General features: G+C 50.6%; 1 protein-coding gene across 3 annotated transcripts in view; it reads right to left on the reverse strand.

Moving 5' to 3' along the window:
* Positions 1-552: 552 nt before the first annotated feature.
* Positions 553-21,292, reverse strand: part of GALNT2 (polypeptide N-acetylgalactosaminyltransferase 2) — a 191,132-nt gene continuing 170,392 nt past the window's right edge. For all 3 annotated transcript variants that reach the window (XM_038533940.1, XM_038533941.1, XM_038533942.1), the window contains exons 11-16: positions 21,067-21,193; positions 16,022-16,114; positions 15,604-15,687; positions 13,294-13,420; positions 7,338-7,457; positions 553-3,153 (exon numbers count right to left, since the gene is read on the reverse strand). In XM_038533940.1, the coding sequence (XP_038389868.1) occupies positions 2,998-3,153; positions 7,338-7,457; positions 13,294-13,420; positions 15,604-15,687; positions 16,022-16,114; positions 21,067-21,193 (707 nt within the window). In that variant the 3' untranslated portion in view covers positions 553-2,997. The remainder of the gene's footprint in view (positions 3,154-7,337; positions 7,458-13,293; positions 13,421-15,603; positions 15,688-16,021; positions 16,115-21,066; positions 21,194-21,292) is intronic.

Raw genomic sequence — 21,292 nt, forward strand, 5'->3', positions numbered from 1 at the left:
TCCCGGGTCTCCAGGATCAGGCCCTGGGCTGAAGGCGGCCCTAAACTGCTGAGCCACCTGGGCTGCCCGCCTGTGGGTTTTAAATACTATAAAAACTGTGAAAATGTTTGCCCCCTCGCCCCACCCCAATTCGGTGTGCAAGGCTCTGAGTGCCCAGGACTGACTCCAGGTGAGCACTCGGGAGTGGTGTGACCTTGAGCAGGTTAGCCCCTGCTCTTGAGGTTAAGGGCTTCAAGCCACAGCCTCTCAGGCCAGCTGTGAAAGGCACCCCATCACATCTTCTCTCAGGTTACCGCGAGCAGGACAACAGAACGAATCCCAGGGCTTGGCTCAGTGCCTGGCACATCATAAACACTCCACCGACGATAATGGTTATTACTACAAATAAGAATAAACACCACAAGGGCGCAGCAGTACTAAGCAAATGCTTTTAAAAGTGTGCTAAGAAATGGTCATTGAGCAGGGTCCCCAAAGAAGACAGGCCGTTTCTCAGACATGAGTCACCCCCCTCCAGTAAAGCCCAAGAATGACCGCAGCCACCGCCAGAGAGCGTTATCTATAAAGTATCTTCTCTTTATTTAAGTTAAACAATTTTCAAGGATGGTTTCCATCTATAAAATGGACAAAGTACAAGCTCTGTACAGCAGTTCTTTTTTAAAAATCAACTGGAAAAAAAATTACCAAACTATATTTTGAATTTGCAAAACATACTCACAGATACCATCATTTTAGCTTTTATGAAGACATAAGAAAGACCATCAGAGAGAAGAGGACTGACTTCGCCACGCTTTGCTCAAAGGGCTCTTGGGAAAGAATCTGTATTTGTAAAAACGGGAGTGAGAGGGTGGGATCGTCCCGATGACTAAGAAATAATGCAACCACAGTAAGTCACTTTGGCACACTGTTGTCTTGTAAACATAGCCCACCTCCAGGGAGCCCTCCCGGCCCACCTCTACTCACGAGGCCCGCACGGCCGGCCACCTCTGCCACCCCCACCCGCTCAGGGACGGGGAACAGCCCCAGAACAGGGGGGGTGGGGGGATCCTGATGGTACAAGCTCGGTGAGAGTTCTGGGTGGGGTGGGGGCGTGTGGGGGAAGGATTCATCAACAACCTGACTCGAATTGGTTTTACATCAAAGCCAGATTTGTTTGCTAGCAACGGGTATTTTTTGCTAATGCCTGCAGGAGCTCACAGGTGACAGGGTCCGATGATGGAACCCAGGTGCTGGGGCAGAATCACCAGTACCGAGACTGGTTCCCGTCCCACCTGCCCTCAGCAGCCTCGCACAGGGAGCTGGCGCTGTCCCCAAGGGCCTACCTGCAGTCCCGACAGCCTCTGAAGACAGTGCAGAGGTCAGCCATCTGTGGCTTCCCTGTGCATTGTGAGCACATCTGGTTGCTTGACAGAGGGCAGGAAGACGCAGGATGGTGGCCCAGCCACGCCTCTGTACCTAAGCCCAGTGTCCCAGGGCAAACACATGGGGCTTTTGCAGTGGAGGAAGAAAGACCAATAGTGTCCCCTTTCCTAGAAGAAAGGGACAGGGAAGAGAGTGGCACTTTGCAGAGTGTCAACCCAGCAGAATCTTCTAGGGCCACTTCTCACTCTGTGACCTCCAGGCCCTCCCCAGAGGGGCCTGAGGATGTGCATGTCTGACGCATGCCCCACCACGCAGCAGCTGTGGGTGGTCCCGGGGTGGCCTCTCTGATGCTGGGCATACGTGCGGGAGGGGTGGGTGAAGGCAGTGAGGGGAGAAGGCAGGAGGGAGCCATTCTGTAGGGGGCCAAGGGGGCTCTGCAGGCACCTTCCTGGGCATCCCTTCCTGCTACAGCTTTTAGTTCCTAACTGTCTTGTGGTTTATACGGACCCCTGCTTCCTAAAGCACAAGCCTCCTGTTTTGTGCCTGGAATCCTCCACGTCAACTGATTAGGCATCGTCTGGTGTCCCCCTCTCCTAACTCCGGGGCCCCATGACCAAAAGCAGGCACACAGGTCTGGGAGGGACAGTGTGGGCAGGCCAGATTCAGGCCGTCTTGCCAGCTCATGGGACACTCACGATTAGCCCGATGCCCGTCTAGGACAGCTTCCTACCCTCACCTATTGGAAGCTGTGGGGCTGGGTTCTTGTTTTTTTGCTTTTTCCCTAAGAGAAAAAAAATCTAATTTTAAAAGACCCAAAGTAATGTTTGTCAAAATAAGTAACCCATCCAGGTTTACAGATACTGAGGGCACAACAATGGATTCCGACACTTAGCAGCGACTCCCAAGCTGAAGCCCCCAGGGGCCCCCGCAGCACCTGCTCACTGATGGGGCTCCCAGGGGCCACGAGGCCACCTCCTCCCCGGGGGAGGGCCCGGTCCCCGTCCTTCCGGCTGTGAACTGCTTTGTGGGGAACTGACACGATGAGGACAACCTACAGAAACCATAAGGAACTGACCGTACATTCTTTCCTTATATATATTTATACTTAGTGTCCCACCATAGAAAAGTTCATATTCAAACAGAGCAAGTACATCACGTGGAAGAGGGGGCTGTGCTGGGAAGACAGCGGGGACGGAGGAGCGGGACGGGGGAAGAACAGAAATCTGCAAAATGACACGGTTCGGCGTCGTGGAAACCAGATGGGATTTCGATGGGATCGAAAATGGAGATTTCAAGAGTTCTCCTCGCGGTGACGTCGCAACTACACTCCCTGCCCCCTCCCCGCCCCTGCCCCCCTGCCCCCGCCGGTACGTGTTCGTGTTCGGCGGCTCCTCGGGCCCTCCCAGGGATCGCTGGGGCTTCGGTGGCGGCGGCGGCGGCCCTCGCTGCCTCCCACGGGACGAGGAGCGCGGTGTCCACCCGGGCCCTGGGCCTCGTGCAAGTTCTCCGACTTTCAGACCATGATGGAATACTGAGGTATATAGTTTCGCAGAAAGTTCAAGAAACATAATCAATAAGGTGATCACCCCACTCGGCCTGCTGCTGTGGGCGCCGGGCCAGCTCGGCCTCGGGGCGCTCCTAGGGCTGCAGGTTGAGCGTGAACTTCCACTGCTGGGACAGGGCGGGGCCGCACACCTCCACGCTCAGGCCCCCGTTCTTGGCCGCGCGGCTGTCCAGGCACAGGTTGCTGCCCACGTGCCGCAGCTTGGAGTTGCCCTCGATCTGCTCCCATTTCTGCAGGAGACAGGACAGTCAGTGCCTTACGATCAGAGCCCACACCAAACACCAAACAGCCCACACGAAACACATCGTTTGCAGGGTCTTCTAGCTACGTTACAGACAGACAAACAAAAAAATCCAAGTATTTTTTTGGGGGTGAGGTGGGGGTGGAATCTCTGATCATAATGGAGGAATTACCAACTGTCCCAAGACAAAGCAGCCCAGGGGTGGTTCAGCATCCAGGAAGGAAACCTACGCTCTCTGCCTTGGTCTGCAACTCAAAACCTCTGTGCTGGGCCTGCTGAGGATGGCTTCTCCCACCCCACCACCCCCCTTCCCTGGCTGTCCCCGCAGCCAAGGACCAGTGCTCTGGACACCTGGCCATTCTGAGTGATTAACGCAAGGACCTGAGGTAGGGAGCTTCCAGTAGGGAATTTGCATTCATCCACAAGAAGGCCTCCTCTGAGGATATTTCACCATAAAGAAGGAGCCCCAAGAAGCTGAGCCAGAAAGAGGACCCCAATCCCACCCCTGGCTACGGAAGGTAGCCCTGCCCAGAGGCCGTGGCCTGGGCACCTCCATGCTCCCACTGAGGGCCTTATGCGCAATTAAAGCAGGGGAATGGGTACGAGATGCTTGAGTGGACAGGATGTCATGCTGAAGGACCCGTTTCTAATAATGTCTGTTTTCTCTACTAGTCTGTGAGCTCTTCAATGGGGGTGTGACAAACCTGTCTCAGCCACTCCAAGGGCCCCCAGTGCTCTGCATGGCAGGGACCAAGCAATACTTGCTGAGTTCCAAATGTGACACTTGCATGCTTTTTTTTTTTTCTTTCTTTTTTTTCCTTTTTAAATATTTTATTTATTTATTCATGAGAGACACACAGAGAGAGGCAGAAACACAGGCAGAGGGAGAAGCAGGCTCCCTGTGGGGAGCCCAATGCGGGACACTATCTCAGGACCCCAGGATCACAACCTGAGCTGAAGGCAGACGCTCAACCACTGAGCCACCCAGGTGCCCCTCAAATGTGATACTTGTAAAGCACAGGGTGTAGCATCTTCTTATTTGAGTGTGTACATCCTCCCTCCACCAAGACCAACCCACTAACCTCAAACAACCAGCTAACCAAACTCAACCAGTCAACCAACCAGCCAACTCACCAATCAACTAATCAACCAACCAAACAAGAAAGAAAACAGCCCACAGGCTAGCCTAAAAGAAATCTGAGGTCCCCTCACCTTGTTGTTTACCCCTACGTAAAAATTTCTAATGTTTGTTCTTTAAAAGAAAAAACGATCACACTTTTTTTCCCCCAAAAGCTCTCCCTTCATTAATATAGTCTGTGATTCTAATTAATTTTTTACGCTGTGTGCACTAAAGCTCCTTTCCGTATTTTTGCAAATCCTTTTGACACCGTGGAATTGAATTCTCTTCCTCCTGCCTCCCCTTCCCCTCTGACTCTGCAAATGCACACACAACACGAACACACAGACGTGCCTGGAAACCAAATAGCCCAACTGGCAAGACGGTGTAGTTTCAAGATAAAATTAGTGGAGGAGCCTCCTCTCAGAGGGCAAATGGATGAGGTGGGGAAAGAGGTAGAGCGAGGCAGACAGGAACCCAGCACCTCCAGGACTGGCTTGTGCACAAGAAGAGGATGCTAAGATGTATCAAGGCCCCTATGATACTCACACCATCTCTAACCTGGAGTTTCTGCCAACAGTGAAATTCAGTGCAATCAGATGAGCAGTGGGGAGGTCACAGCTACCTGCCCATCATGGCCTCCTTTCTGGCTCCCTGGCTGTCAATCATCCCTCCATTGTCATGTAAAGTGTGTATGCGCTGCCAACATCCCGGTGTCACTCTGAGCGGCCAGAAATCAGGCTTGACAAAGAATGTGGAATGAATGGAATCTGATTCCCTTCTCTGGAGGGGCTGTGCCTGTCATGTGTCAAAGCTTCAGCTAAATGAGAGGTCTTTAAAAAAAATAACCCAACTCCAGCTCTGTCTCTGGAAGGCAGTGTCGTCAGCCCAGAATCATGGGTCAGATTTCTAGGACATGGAGGCTCTAGCGAAACAGCCCCCACACGGCTCTCCACTGGGTGAAATCTCGGGGTCAGACAAGCTGTTTGCAGGACATTTCCAGCCCATGGTGTGAGCCTTGGGGGCATCATTATGCTTTCCAAGACTTGGGAGTCGCACCAGGAACAGCTGTTAGCTCTGAAATTAGGCGAGGTCCTACTGAACTCCTCCAGATGTTAAGCATCCATCAGAAGCCAGGCTGGGGTTCTGCAGCATGGGGAATGAGGGGCACCCCGCAAGCAGGCCAGGGATGGACAGATGCAAGCATTTCCCTGGCAACTGGGATCTAGGCAAGGGACCTGGTCCTGGCAGGTGACATTGGAGAGATGCGCTGACTCTATGGGTCTCAGCCTCCTCTTTTGTGAAATCTGTGTTGGACTAGAAGCCCACTGAGGCTCCTGGCTCTGGAAGGCTCCATGTCTCAGTTTCCCTACACCCACCTATCTCATATAAAAAGGGATTGTACGAAGACAAGACAGGGCTCCATGTGTTGGCACATTGGAAGTTCCTCTCGTTGGCTGCATCTCTGACACTAGTCATTACCCCATGGCTCAAGAAAAGGCATGTCTCCAAGCTACCACCAGGGAGCATGTCAGAGAAAATCAGCTTCAAAGGTTAAAAACAATCTGAACTGTTTGGAAAAAGTAATATATTCAGATAGACACTTAGAAGAGTATGTGTGTGTGTAGAAGGTCTCATCAATTCGACCTTACTCGTTTAGCATTTTTAGAAACTTAAAAAGTAAAAATATTTAATGGATAAATAAGAACATGCAACTGTTCTTTAAAATATCTGGTGGCGTGGGATGAGAACGTCATCAGAAATAAGCAACATCAGACAGCTGACTTGAGAAATAAAAGTGTGTGTGTGTGTGTGTGTGTGTGTGTGTGTGTGTTTAAAGGTGTGTTTATAGGCCTTTTCTTCAGGGCTGTGGGTTTACTAGCACACCAAAATGAAACAGAATGAAAGCACCTCCCCCTTTGGTGACGTTGTTACAAACCTCACTTTGTTTCCTAGTACTTATCTGCAGGTCAGTGTTTCACTAACTTCTCGGTGGGCTCTGAGCCTGGACTGTGTTCTCCACGTGGCGTGGCTGGCCACTGCTGCACACCCTGCCCAGTCCTTCCGGCTGTCCCTCTCTACTCCCTGGCCTGAGGTCTGTGCCTCCACATGTGGGGGTCTGAGGAGCCAGAAAGTGATGGGGTTCCAGTCATCACAGCCAGCACTCAGACATACACACGCACAGCCACCAGCACCCACCTCTCTCCCGGGCTCACTGACATCACCAGACAAATCTCTCAGGAGGCCCACATACAAGAGGCTGTGACAAAGATGCTTCTGAAAAAGGGACCAGCAGCACTGCTCATCTGGCACGGCACAGGGAACAGGAAATGACCTGTAGGTCGGGAGCCCCTACTGCAGTGCCCAGCCTAGGGAAGGTGTTTATAGACCTTCTCAGGAGCTGGACATACAGATACAGCCCCTTCCTTTTCAATCTGGTTAGAGGGTGAGGCACAAATATAAAGGGATTAAGCAAGAAGTTATGGAAAGGGGTGCCTGAGTGGCTCGATCAGTGGGGTCTCTGACTCTTGATTTTGGCTTGAGTCACGATCCTGTGGTCCTGGGACCAAGCCCCATGTTGGGCTCTATGCTCAGCAGGGTGTCTGCTTAGGGTTTCTCTCTCTCCCTTTCTCTCGCCTCTCCTGTTGCTTTTTGCACTCTCTCTCTCGCTTTAAAATAAATGTTAAAAAAAAAAAGTTATGGAAAGACATAACCTGGGATGGGTGAACTCAAGGTGGAGCAGCTCAGAGGAGGCAGAGGGCAGAAGGCATGCTGCCCAGAGCCTGTGCACCTGGGAGACAGGGAAGCCTCCTGAGCCCTCGCACCCCACACCTTGCATACAAACACCCCACGTTCACCCAGCATGGGATTCAGGGAGTGCTTGCTAATGCCAGGAGCTCCCCAGCAGGGTGGGAGACGGTGGAGAGCAGGGGCGAGCTCTGACAGGGCGGCTGGACATCGCTAACCAGGGCAGGCAATCTACTTGGGGTGCACGCTGCCGCCGAGGTCATGGAGGGTGCACAGGAAGGCCAGGCCCAGGCGTGCAGGCGCCCTACCTGTCTGGTGTCATTCTCTCGGCAGCCCTGCAGCTTTATGACTGAGCCGGGCGCCCGGTCCACCACCGTCAGGCACAAGTCCATGTGCTTCACCGACTTCTCCTTTGTCAAGGCCCATTCCTGGAACATAAAACAGGAGGTCAGGGACATGCCACATGCAGGGCTCGGAAGTGACGGGGCCCTGAGAGGGAACCGGCCATGCTGCGGAGTGCAGATCCGGACGGAGCTCCTGAGCCAATGGTGCCCCCGACACATGACCTTCTGCCAAAGGGCAAAGCCACAACTGGCACCTCCCAGCGTACCACTGGGTTGACTGGCTGATGTGGCAAAAGGGCTTTGAGAACATGAGTAACTAAGACAAACAGTATCCATGATTTTAGCCCCAGACACAAAGCGAAGTGCTACATCCAGCTTTCTACCACGGAAGGTGAGCTGGAAACAGGGTGGCTTGTGCATGGTTCCCATGGGATGGACAGTTCAGGGCCAACTTTTCCATCCACACTATTTTGCAAAGACCCTGTCCCCCAGCAGGTGTGGTTTGGAAACCACCTTTGTGAACGTGGATTGTAACATATGAACACGATAAATTATACATGGTCTATTTAAGCAAAATACATGATGTGCAGCCTCACCACTGAGCCGTGAGTTGAATTGCTGATGCTCACGAAGGTCTGAGATCCCTAGGGATGGATCTGTATATTTACACACACACCTCTCACAGCTAACACCGCGCACCTATGTGTTGGGTACCACTGCACGCTCCAGGAGAGGGGCTTCTATTACCCTCACTTTACAGATTGGAACACCAAGCCAGAGGATGCTAAAATAATTTGCTCATGATTTTTACAAATAGAAACACACACACACACACACACACACACCCCTTAAGGGCTGAGAGTACAACCATTTATTCTGAGTGCTAATTAAGACTGTCTAAAAGGGCAAGAGGCCAGAGAATGGAGAGGATGGGTGAGCGTGGCCCCAGGCAGAAGGTTCTGGGCAGGGCCACGAGTGTGACAAGAGGAGGGATTTCCGACCTTCACTGTAGGATCTGACCTCTCCAAGGAGGCGATACCCAAGTGAGACCTCGGGATCCAGAAGCAGCCAGGCATCTTCCAACCCAGAATAGCACTGGGACACACTCCTACCACCGCATCCCCCTCTGCTATCTGTGCAGGAAAACTGCTACGACTGAGCCATTCTTCCAGTAACAGTACAGTGCTCCCTGCAGGCCTCGGGCACTCCCAGGCCTGGGTCTGGGGCAGTGAAGGACCTCACACCAGGCTGGCTCTCCAGCGGAAGAATGACTAACTCATGAATACATTTATATATAACTTTAGGTGCTATTAAGTGCTATAGAGAGATTACTTTTCTTTTTTTCTGTTTTCAGGGGATGGAGATAAGGGAGGGAAAAATGATCTTTTCATTCATTCATTCACTCATTCATTGATTTATAAATGATCTTTTAAAGAGGCTTCCCTATTCGGTACTTCGGTCACCTTGGAACAAACGGTCTGTCCCAGACAGGCAGCCCACCTAGGAAATGGAAGCCTGTTCCCAGCTTCCTCCTCTCCTACAGGGAGGCAGACTGGAGCCAGTCCCCTCACCTTCCTTGGCTTCAATGTTTTCACTTTTATTGAGTGTTTCTCAAAGTGTGCTCCAGGAGGGATTCTATGAAAAGCTAGTTTCAGGTCAAATAAGTTTGGGAAACAGTTTGGGCCATGTTTCTTTCATGTTTCTTTTTGCAAAGTCACAAAGAAGCTCTTAAAGGCTCTGGAAGCCTGAGAATAGAAGAACCTGCTTAGGCTGTTTTCCTTAGTGTCTTTCAAACTTCAGAGCACAGAGCCCTGTTCCCACCTGTCCCCATCAGCAGCTCCTGGCAGTGAGCACTGCAGAGCATTCTCCGGGAAGGGCCACAAGCCTCCCCCGAGGGTTGATTCCAACCTTGCATGCTGTCCTTGCATGCTGTCGCTCCTCAGCCAGGGCTTCCGAAGGGCCAACAGGTCCTCAGCATCACCTGTGCTTCAGGGCAGCATTCAGGGCCAAAAGGTCCTAGGAAGGAGCGCCTGCACCCCGCCTTTCATTCATTCATCATGCCCCCACTCGTGGGTAAGATTCTAGATACTTCTTTGGAAGCAAGTGTTGAACGATGTTGGAAGGGTTGCAGATACCCAGTGAAAGCTCACGTATGGATGTTTCTACCACCTTCTTGCTATTGTGTGCTTAATTATTTTAAAGCAGACTTTACACTGAATTCCAGAAAACCTAATTCAGCTGTGCAAACAACAGAGCTGGCTGCCACTTTGTTCTTCTGTTGCATTTCAATGATCTGAATTTGTAAAATAAAGTTCATAAATATTTAAGAATTGCTTTTTTGAGCTGCCACTCTTAAAAAAGCACGGCCATTAATTTTCCCATTTCCTGTGTGTCTGCTGAGGCTCAACCAGAAACCAGATAACAAACCTTACTCGTCCAGAGCATGGGATCCTGTTTTCAGTTAGGAAATATTATTTATCCTCTCATTCCTCACCCGTGTGGCACACCACTCAAAAAAGCATCGCTTTCCATCAGTTCAGATGGGACTTACTCATGGCAGGGTTATGAGTCGGGACATCTGCAAGTGGCAAGCGTGAGCTCTGGCTTCCTGCTGCCTCCAGAACCACGCTTCCCCATATGGTGGCCACTATTGACCTTGATTAAGTCAAACAGAATGAACACCTGACATCCTCAGCCACACCCTGAGGGCTCTGTAGCCACATGTGGTTGGTGGGAACTATATAGGATGGTGTACATCTAGAACATTCTCATCATACAAAGCACAACTGGGTGGTGCTGCTCTAGAAGGCAGCTCTCTGGGCCACAGGCTGGTCCAGGAGGAGGGTGTTCCCAGGTTGTAGATGACCGTACACTACGTTGTCATGCTGCCTGTCACCCACTCATGTGGTCTCTCCTTCTAGAAAACTCTTATTGTGCAGCTGCTTGTTTAGGGTCACCCACCTCGGGAGCCATCACAAACCCCCATGCTCTGCTACCCCAGGCCTGTGAAATCAGGCTTTCTGGGCAGGAGACCCATCCCCAGAATTTCCTAATAAGCTCTTGGGGTGATTCCAGCACAAAATCATGGGAGGAATGCTCAGATCAAGTAGAAACCTGCTCTCTGGACAGGCAGGGCTATGTCCTCCTGTCTAGGATCTCCGAGGGCACCACACCTAGCCCAGTGGGCACTCAGCAGATACCTGCTGGAAGGAAGGAAAGCCCCGCTCTGCCCCACATCATTGTGAGAACAGCAACGGTCTCATAACAGAAGGGGAAAATAGTGGGAACGGAGTGCTCTGCACCTGCTGTCATGTCTGTTCTTCATGACAGCCCCACACAGCACTGGAACAGGCCAACATCTGGGCTGGGCCACGGCACAGCAGTGTCACCCATGCACCCAGCTAGGGGGCGCTTACCAGTTTCTTACACAATGAAGAACGTGATGCAGGACACTCATGAGCAGCCAAGTGGACAGGGATGCGGGAGAAGTCTGGGAGGCCCAGAGCATGAGAGCTTCCTTCCCTGTGGACTCGGGGTGCCCCTCCCTCCCCACACTGGGAGGCACAAACCCAGAAGCTCCCCGAACGTGTCTGGGTGGCCTCCTCCACTGTCCCAATCTACTTTCTCCCCGCCAAATGGCATCCTGAGGGCAGCTCGTCATCAGTGAGCTCCAGTGCCTATAACTAGGGGACTGAACCAGGCTACTTTGAGACCGGGAGTGGGGGAGGCTATTCAAAATTGCACAGGAAACAGGTGTAAACCAGCAATGTGCCAGACAGGCCAGGACAGTCAGCCTCCCTGTGGGCTTGCAGAGGAGTGGTGGTCGGCTCAGACCAACTTGCAGGCAGGATCTGGGGGATCCAGAGCCACAGCCACCAGCCATCATAGGTGGTGGTGGCCACACAGGCCATGGCAGCCTGCTGCCCAGCAGCCACCAGCTTTGGTTAATCGGCTGTGGGGTAAAAGGTGCCCTCCCCTCCTAAGACCATGCTGAGTGGGTGAGAGCCAAGCACAGGGCCCAAGACAGAAGCAGGTGCCTGAGACACGGAGAAGGCGGGGTGTGGAGCAACGGAAAATCCTTCACTCGCAGCCATGGTACTTACTTTTCAAATGCTCTACAGAGTAAGGCTTCTCATGGCCCAGTAGAGCGGCTACAATATAAGGGACTGACCCCTTTAACTATCACCGAATCACCAGAACATTGCAAACGTGACAGAGGGAATCCCCAGTGATTCAATGGGGAGACGCGTGAGTCCAACTTGGCATTACAAGTCCAGCGATATAGATGGTGGATAACGTGGGCCACATGTCCTCTGCTGTGTACCATGCAGGGGGAAGGTGCACTTCACCCAGCTGCATATGCATGAGCCAAATTTCTGAATTTTTGCTGTGAAGACCAGAAGCACCCTCATGCTTACCAGAGGCACGACCTTTCTGAAGCACCACCTTGCTGACAAAGATTCAACTGAGCTTCTGGAGAATCGTTAGATCCAAGAAGCTTGTCTTCCCCAAGCTTAACTTTTTGGAAGGCAACATTTTAGTATTTTCATTCTGGCTATGGAGTCCTCCCTCCCTCCTGTCCCCATCTCTGCCTGCCTCATCTTCCCCCCCTACTCTCCTTCCTTCTCTCCTTACAGCTCTTCCACCTGACTCCTAACATCTATGGGGTCTGGGAAAGAGTACGAATGGGGACCCACATATCATAGGTTGAAATACTCGAAATCCACAAATCTGGCTGCACCCAGGGCTGGATCTGTGCTCACCCAAAGCTCCCAGTCTGTCCTTGGGGCATCTGCAGGAGCCAGGGGCTGTGCCTGCAGGACAAAGGTGAGACCCCAGGAGCCCGAGTGTGGCATGTGTGTGCTGGACCGGCCCTGGCTGCCACCTGAAGCTGGCTCTCCCTCCCTTGTCTAGTTTAGGACATCTGGATCGGTCCAAGCAACTGCTAAAATGACATTACCAAGCGAAGAGAGGAGGTAAAGCATTTGGGGATTGCAGTCTGCCAAGGTACTCCTTGGGGGGACTTGGAACAACCAACTCTTTTAAAAATACTTCTATTTAAAGAAGGTTCTGGGATCAATAAATCTGAGATACACTGAGTTAACCCCCTCCCAGCACCCCCACCATTTAAACTACAGGTCCTCTTAGAGCTTGGCATTTTTTTCAAAGAGATGAGAGTACCTAGCATTACCCAAACTTTTTTGTGTACACAGCCCACATTTTACCAAATGCTTATTATTTTCTTCTGGGAAAACTGCTTTCTAGAACATTGTCATCTGGAACATGTAGGCCTACAGGCTGTCACTTCTCTGTCTTGTTTTCAGTAAGGACAGAAGGTGATGGGAGTTTAGGCTTCCAGGACAAGTTGTGTGTGTCAGCCTGTCACTGTCCAGGACAAGTGACGACTAATATTTTCTATCTAACCCACTGTTATCTTATAGGCAGGGACCGATATGACTTTGGCAGCAGCCATAGGGGCTGTGGTTAAGCACCAATTAAACCAGCCAGGAGGCTGGTGCTTACAAGCATGCTCGAAGACCAGACACAGATGCAGACATAGGACAGGTGCTTTGGGGTGAGCACACACCACAGGGATGAGAGAGGTGACAGGAAGACGAGGAAGAGGAAGAGGAGCAGATAAAGGTCACAAGTGCTATGGCCCTGCCTTGACAACGGATGTTGGATGTCAATGTGAAGTACTATCCCCTTCATTGCTGCAGCAGGGCCTGGCCCGAGGCTGATGACAAAGTCTGGGGCATCCCACCTGATCCTGCAGCCGCAGGTGGGTGACCAGCAGGGGCCAGGGGCTACTTCAGACATCTTGGGTCAACGGACAAAGGCAGCAGTTGAGACTTGTAAGCTCAGAGCCCTTTTCTGTTCTCTCTGGGCCTCCAGGTGCTTGAGACCCTCACACACATACCTGGTTGCCCCCTGCATTGTGACACTCATAGACTCCAACGACACCATCAGCAAAATGTCCCAAAGTGTCCAGGCAGTTGGTTCCCTGCTGCAAGGCCCCAAAAGCTATATCCTGGTGGTCAGGGACCCTGGAAAGCAAGGGGAGAAACATCTGCTTGATTCTGCAGGCTGCACACCCCCGTGCTCAGTGATTGTCTCAGGCAGCAGGAACCACGGGAGGAGGCCTACTCCCCTGGCTCATAACCTTCCTCCCACAGGCGGGCTGTGTCAGCCAGGCAGCTTTTCTCACAAGCCCTGGATTGCTAACCCTAAGTGAAGACTTCAAGTTGGAGAAGGATTCTTTCTATCCCATTACCAGGGAAATATTTCTGGAAAGGAAAAGCTCCTCTATTCTTCAATCTTAGGCTGCCTAGAAACTCTTTAGAAAAGCAATTCATAAGGTCAGGTCTTGTTGCCTTGAACTTCCCAGGAGACTTAAGATCTGACCTTTACCTAGTGGAAGGGAGAGCTTGAGTGGCTTTGTCAGGCGGCTGAGACAAACAGAAACAGGGCACGGTGGCTGGGGGCAACATGCCTTAGGATTTGACCCAAAACTGTGCCTGGCCTGGGCCTGTGTCACCTCTCAGACTCCCACTCTCTCTAAACCTCAAACCCCTCTTCTGCACAGCACCTGTGAACAGGTCTGTTGCAAGTATCACAGAAAACATTTCACTGTAAGCACGTAGAGCCCAGTGCCTGGCATATAGCAAGCACCCAGTAAACAGTAGTGCTTATTACAGACACAATACGAATATTAAGTTGGTGTTTCCCTTCCTTATCTGGCATGGATGTGGGGAAGCAGATTCACCTGCTGGTGTGGTGCTCAATGCTTTACATATGGTCTTAAGTGGCACAGGCCCGATGTCACTCCAAATCATGGGTGTCCTCAGGGTGAAACTGCATTTAATGTCACTCGGCCTGGCATCATCACCCACCAAGTCACAGACAACTGTGACAGCAAAAGCAGAGTACGCATCATTTCAGGGCAACAATGCATTGGTGTGAAGCCCCTCACTGGCTAGGAGGGGGATAATGACCGGAGGCTTCCCATGGGTGAAGCCCCCATGGCTTTCTCAGGCCTCAGCGAAAGCCATCCTTCATGGAGGCGGCCAGAGGGAGGAGAACATTCTGAGGTCCCTGCTCTCTGGGGTGGGGTAGGGGTGTGTGGCATGATGTTGTGCATTACTTCCCCAAGCACAGGAAACAGTTCCAGAGGGCGATGTAAGTGAATAGCAGCGATGAGGCAAAGCCACATTATCTAACTCTCAAACAAATCTCTGTGACAAGGGCTCTGAAGGAGCCGTTAGCACAAAAGATAATGGGCGTGACTCTTGAATTCACTGTCCCTGCACTGGAGATAGGGGACTCGCTGTGCGATGCTCTGGGAATATTCACAATAAGGAATGTGCCACATTAAAGCAAAACCTGTCTGGCAATCCCGTTATGAAGATGAAGTTCAGATGGATCCCGAAACCCGCAGACCTGCAGGCCCTCTGATTAGGGTCTCAGTGCTCCCTTAGGATGTGGAGCTCTCATTAATTTAAGACGAAATGCTGGGTATAGAGAGAAGACTCAGAAGAGTATTTCTGCCATCAGTGAGTCTGCGGGTGGGAAGCAGGGTACCGGTGTTATTACTTCCATGTCACACGTGGAAGAACAAGCCTGGAGGGGGAGGCGCTGCTGCAGGCAGGGTCCCGGGCTCTGGACCTCTGCTGGGCGCTGCCATCTGTTCACCAGCCCACAGGAGGGGCAGCGGCATCCTCGCAGCAGAAGCAAGGTGGGGAGTGGATTTATTCTTTGGCCTCTGCCAGGACCAGCACTAACCTTGGCTCTGGACACTTGCTCTCTAGGGCAAGATGAACAACGTGGGTGAGGCTCTAGGAGCCAGAACAGGGAGGCTGGGGAGAGGCACCTGCTGGGCAGAGGGTGCCCAAAGTGCACACCGGGGGGGGGCCAACTTACAGAGCTGGTGACACAACAGACCTTGGTCACTTAGCCCCTGTCCTCTCCCAATAGGGCAGGAGGTAAATGAGGTGACACCCGGGACTGTTTCCACCTCTGTGGAGAATGGGAAGGTCACTTGGCAGGAGGCCGCTGTTCAGGGTGCGTGTTTGCATTATCAGGGGTGCCTTGGGACAACTGCAGGGTGAGGAAACCGGGACCCCAGCTCCTGGCTTCTTGCCTGAGGTGCAACCTTCCTTGACTTCTTTACCTCTTGGGACCTCACTGCCTCTCTGACATCCGTTGAGCCCTTTGATCCCCAGTGGCTTACCTTAGTTCTGGGTAGACATTTTCCAGGTACCACTTGAAAGGCTTGCAGCTAAGTTTCTTCCTAAGCTCCAATCGGCTCTGAATACTGGAGGAGAGGGAAACAAGATTCCTTTACCAGCTTTAAGAACGGACAAGTTCCTTACATCAAATCTGAAAAACTGCTGATGAGAAAGGGTTGGGCCGGGTAGTGGAGTGGGGCCCGTCCACACTCCTGCCCCCACACCCTCGTCCCACCTCCCATACGCCTCCTGCCTCGGGCCCTCGGCCAGCCTTGAGCAGAGGCCCCTGCTTTGATACCCGGGCAACCGTCCTGGACTCCGGGAGGCAGAATGGTTCATGGGGTGTGGGCTGACCACAGGCTCCCCCCACCTCCAATGATCCTGAGCAAAGCAGCATGAGAGGGCTCAAGTGACACTTACTTTCCATAAGGAACATTTCTGGCAGAAGGCACCGCTGCGTAATAGAAATTTTTGTATTCATCCATCCAGACCTCTGCTGCCCGGCGGGTGTTACTAGAAACAAAATAAATCTCCTTGAGCTGTGATTTGCTTCCTGGCCATCAGCATCACTTCGTTTGTACTTGTCTGCATGGAGGGCTACTAAGGAAGGTCCTCTGAGGAGGGCTGGCAGCTATGGCAGTGATGCAGAGAGCGGGCTGTCCCCCTCAGCACCCATACCCATGTCTGCACGTAGCTGGCATTCAGTGGGTGCTTCCTGAACCAATAGAACTCGCTTTCTTGTCTTTCACGGAAACAAATTGCCAAAGAACAAAAGTCAGAGTTAGAACTGAAGCACAGGCAGGTACTGGAAGAGACAGGGGCTGGGCCAGCAAGGACACAGAGCGTCACTGCAATAGCCTGCATGACGTATGCACAGATGGCTGGCACCAGGGTGTATAGCCCAGAAACCCTTGGCCTCTGTGCCCTGTCTCATCGCAGCTGTAACGCTACTAGATAATTCTGTGGAAAAGTTAAAAAGACATAAGAATTACTATTCAAAAGACTTTTTTCCCCCTGCAGACTTGAGCTGAGAGAGTGTCCTGTTTGGACAAGGAATAACAGTGCGAAGGGGAGAGCTTTATGGCCCACATCGGGGGCTCCCACTAATGACATCGTGCTGGAGGGACACAGATAGAATGGGTTTTTTCTGACAAGTGAGAAAACCACATGCTTAAATCTCATAATCATACCTACTTAAATCTCAAAACCATGATGTATGATCAGTCAAAGCCATTGAACAAGCTACTTTTGCATTACGGCCTGTATGAAAGGCTCCTGCATGCGTGGGCATCAACATTCATACCGTGAGCCTCTCCGCTCCCATATCCTGGACTCGATTCCAAGGTAGACTCACTCCTCCTTAGAACCCATATAGGAGACATTATGTTCTTCCAAAATAAATACATCAGGGAGGCAAGGATCACCTTTGAAAAGAATTCCTTTTCTCTACCAGGAAGATCTCTTTTCAATGGTGAGCCTTTCAAATTATCTGAGCTACAATTATTAAAATAATTTCTATTCAGGGCACATATCTTTCACATTAAGTGATGTATAGTCCTTTTCTCCCTCTTCGTGCAGTAGACGAACTGTTGAGAAGGCCATTTATGAGACGGGCAAGACAAGATGAATGAGTGGGCCCTCACTTTGGATTCGGCAGTTCCCACTTCTAAAAATTTACCTCAAGGAGAATATATATATGTGAAGATAAGCTCAGTTCAGCATTGTTATTAATGGCAAAAAAAAAATAATTAGAAACCATATGATGATCGACAGGGAAGTGATTGAATAAATGGGTGATTCTACAGTCATTGAAAATACTGGTGGGGGAACCCTGGGTGGCGCAGCGGTTTAGCGCCTGCCTTTGGCCCGGGGCGCGATCCTGGAGACCCAGGATCGAATCCCACGTTGGGCTCCCAGTGCATGGAGCCTGCTTCTCCCTCTGCCTGTGTCTCTGTCTCTCTCTCTCTGTGTGACTATCATAAATAAATAAAAATTAAAAAAAAAAAAAAAAAGAAAATACTGGTGGACATTTTACCTGCTGCTGTGGAATGATGTCCCTGACTGGTTGCTGGGTGAGAGACCAGTGCAGGGTAGACCTGTGTGTGCAGGGAGAAGGGAAAAGACAGGAGGGGAGGACGGGGTGAGAGATGGATCTGCCACATTATAAGGCTGTCTTTGGTAATGAGATTGAGGATACTTTTTACTCTTGTTCTGTAAGAAATGTAGATGTACAGCAATGAGCATTTAAAGATTTGAAGTAAAAAAAAAAAATAAAGATTTGAAGTGCCTGGGATGCTGGATCATAAGCATTATTTCTTAGATGAGCCATTAAATACTCTTACTAGGATTTGGGGGCTTTCCGAAGTGGCCCATGCCTCAACTTCTGCCCAGCTGTGTGACTTCAGGGCTCTTAGACTTGGATTGCTCATCAATAAGATGAAAGAATTGGATTCAAGCATCTCCTAGGTCCCTTTTAGTCCTAATGGCTTCAGGGTTTTGTGAATTCCAATGACACAGTGGTTTTGAATCAGCTAAGTCATTAAGTAATTAAGTCATTTCTTAATTCCTAAATGCAAAGCAATATCCTTCTGTCTACTTGCTAGAGAAAAGATACTAGATAACTTCAACAAATCAGCTTCCTGGGCTACTCAGTGCTCATTTCAATTCATTCATTCAAACGTTTATTTGGTACCTACTATGTGCCAAACCATCTTCTTGGTGGTGTCCTCTAGAAGGGTCCACTTTCATTCATCCAGGCTCCCTTTGCTTTCTGCTTCCCCTCTGCCCAACCCTATACTCAGTGTAGACAAAGTAGCACTATCAGGAGGCAGGCAGCAGAAAGAAGGTGTGATTCCCATGGGCCAGCTCTGCTGCTTGGTGGTTAAGAAAGTAACTTTAAACCATTGGTTTCCCGTATTTAATTTAAATCATATTAGTAAAGTCTCACTGTCTCACAGTTAACTCTAAACCTAAAACCAAGTATCCACCTAAGGATCTACCCCACCTCTACACTGTTATTCTGATTGGGACCTTCTTTGGCCCCTGGGGAACACATCCACTCAAGCAGACACAGAGTCCTCCAGTCTCTTAGGGGCTTGTAGGAAGCTAACTGGAAACACAGAGACCTGTCCAACTGGATCACTCTCAACTGGTCTTATGGGATGTGGTTGCCACAACCAGAGACAGGAAGAAAGTTTTTGCGGGTGGGTCTCATCACCTTACCCTTTCTAGCACCCACATGCACACCTGGGAGTGGTAAAACAACAAAGGACCCCACTAGGCTACTTGCTCCATTCATTCATTCACTCACTCATTCACTGACAAACTAACCTACACAAATGAGATCATCCTCCACATGCTGTTCTACTGCCCATTTTAGAATCTCTATCTAGAGATACCTGGGTGGCTCAGGTTGTGATCCCAGGGTTCTGGGATGGAGTCCCGCATCAGCCTCCCCATAGGGAGCTTGCTTCTCCCTCTACCTATGTCTCTCTTTGCCTGTTGTCTCTCATGAATAAAGAAATAAAATCTTTAAAAAATATATAAAGAAGAGTGCTTTTAAAAAAGCGTATAAAGCAATGTTCTGTGTATGCTAACAGACTCTTTTCTAAAAGCCTGCCGTGTGCTGGTAGCAACCAATAGCTTTGATTTGGGTATTTGATATGTCTACACAGGAGGTTTTGGGGAGGAATCTCACATTGTCCCTGGGGGGGAAAAACATACCTATCACTGTTTGCTCTTGTAGAGCTCACTGGATAAGAACACATTTTTGTTTCTAATAAAGAACAGAAATGAAGTCAGACAACATTCGAGAAAGGACAGGCCTTTGAAAGAAGATCATTTGGTCAGAAGTTTTGCTATCTGACTTCATGAAAGTTTCCCAGAACCCAGATTCTTTGCTGAAACTAACTTCTGTGTAATATGTGTGTATTGTGCAATCTGTACTTTGAATCCAAGTTTTAAAACACTATACAGGAGATATGTTAGTCATTCTTTCCAGCTCATTTCCACCCTCTCTCAAGTGCCCCTAGTTTGGTGGCGGCACCAGGTCAGCCAAGTTGTAGGACCAACGGCCAAGGATTCACTCTTAATTCCTGGCTCTTGGTCTCCTGTCACTGTCAGGCCACTGTAAATGCTGCCTTCCAGAAGGTGGCCAAGCCTGGCACCCCCTGGGCAGGGCACTTCCTCTCGGCCTGGGCCACGGCAATGGCTCTAAGAAATGCCCTCACCCCTGCTCCTGTAGTGGAGGGGAGGGATGTTTGCACCATCATTTCCTCCTGGTGTCACCTCCTGGCCACCCTCTGCCCAGTGGCCAGATGGACCTCACTGTAGCTTAAACCAGAGAAAGTCAGGAATGTATAGCAGTTTTCCCTGGCATCAAAACAACATCCAGTTTCCCATGACCTACACAGGTGCTTGGCAAGGGCCGGTCTAGCTCCCTCATCCTGTCTACTGTCCCCTCATTGTCTCAGCTCCAGTCCCACCTGGTGTTCTTCTGCTCTGAAGAAGTCATGCTGCTCTCAGCACCGAGAACCTGCTCATCCTGCAGGAAGCACTGCTCCCCAAGAGTCCACAGCCCCTCCCTCCCACTTTTTGGGTCTGAAACAAGTGCCACTTCCTCAGAGTGTCCCTCTGGCTGCATGCCACCCCACAAACCTCTCCTGTCTCTTTCATGCTCAACCACATGACCACATTTTATCTTTTTTCACAGCATTTATCAGTAGTTGCAATCATCTTATTTAGCTATTCATATATTGGATTGACTACTCCCACCTCCTGGAGGCCAGGCTGGCTGGCTTGTGTGCAGTTTTATCTTTAGCACCTAAAAGAATTCCCTAGAAAAAACCGTGGGCCTGAGACTGGTAATTTGCCTATTTTCTTCAGAAAGCTCATTTGGCATCCTCATGTTTACTAAAATATATCTATTATCTATCATAAATCACATCCCCATGCCCCATCTTTTTGGCTTGAATTTAGTATGGCTTGACTTACATATTGTTCCTTGGATGGTAATGCATACAAAAAAATAAGTCCCTCTTCTTTACAATAATGCTTTCTCATACATTTTTGGAGGTGTGTACAGTTGTATGAGCTTTCACACATGTAAAGTCTTGTGCGATGACCATCACATGAGGATTCAGGATAGCACCGTCACCCTGGACACCCCTCAGGCTGCCCCTCTGTGGTCACATCCCTGCCCTGCCCCGCCCGTCTGCTCTCCATCACTGTAGCTGTGTCTGAAACTGTGTTAAAAGTGGGATTGTACAGTATGCAACTTTTCACTCAGCGTAACGCCCTTGAGAGGCACGCACATTGCAGTGTGTACAGCTGATCCCTATCAATGCTGTGTGGTATGCCAATGAAGGAAACCTATTTCCATACGGCCCAGGGCTAAGTCCTGTCTGGGTGTCTGGGTGGTGGTCACCAATGTCCTCGTCCCTGCTCAGCCTCCCACAACCACTTACCGGGCAAAGACAGTGCCGCTGCCCCCAGGGAAAGTGTAGGGGTGCTGCTTCCGGAACACATGTCCCACGCGGCTGCAGGGGACAATCTCCAGGCTGCCACCGCACTGCCACACTCGGAATGAGATCTCTGCGATGAGGAATGAAGACACAATGACTGACAGAGCCCCAGACTGCTCTGAGCAGCAGCCACCCCAGACAGGGTACAGACACCTGCCAATCACCATCC

The sequence above is a fragment of the Canis lupus genome, chromosome 4 (assembly GCF_011100685.1).
Source record: "Canis lupus familiaris isolate Mischka breed German Shepherd chromosome 4, alternate assembly UU_Cfam_GSD_1.0, whole genome shotgun sequence".
Classification (NCBI taxonomy): domain Eukaryota; kingdom Metazoa; phylum Chordata; class Mammalia; order Carnivora; family Canidae; genus Canis; species Canis lupus.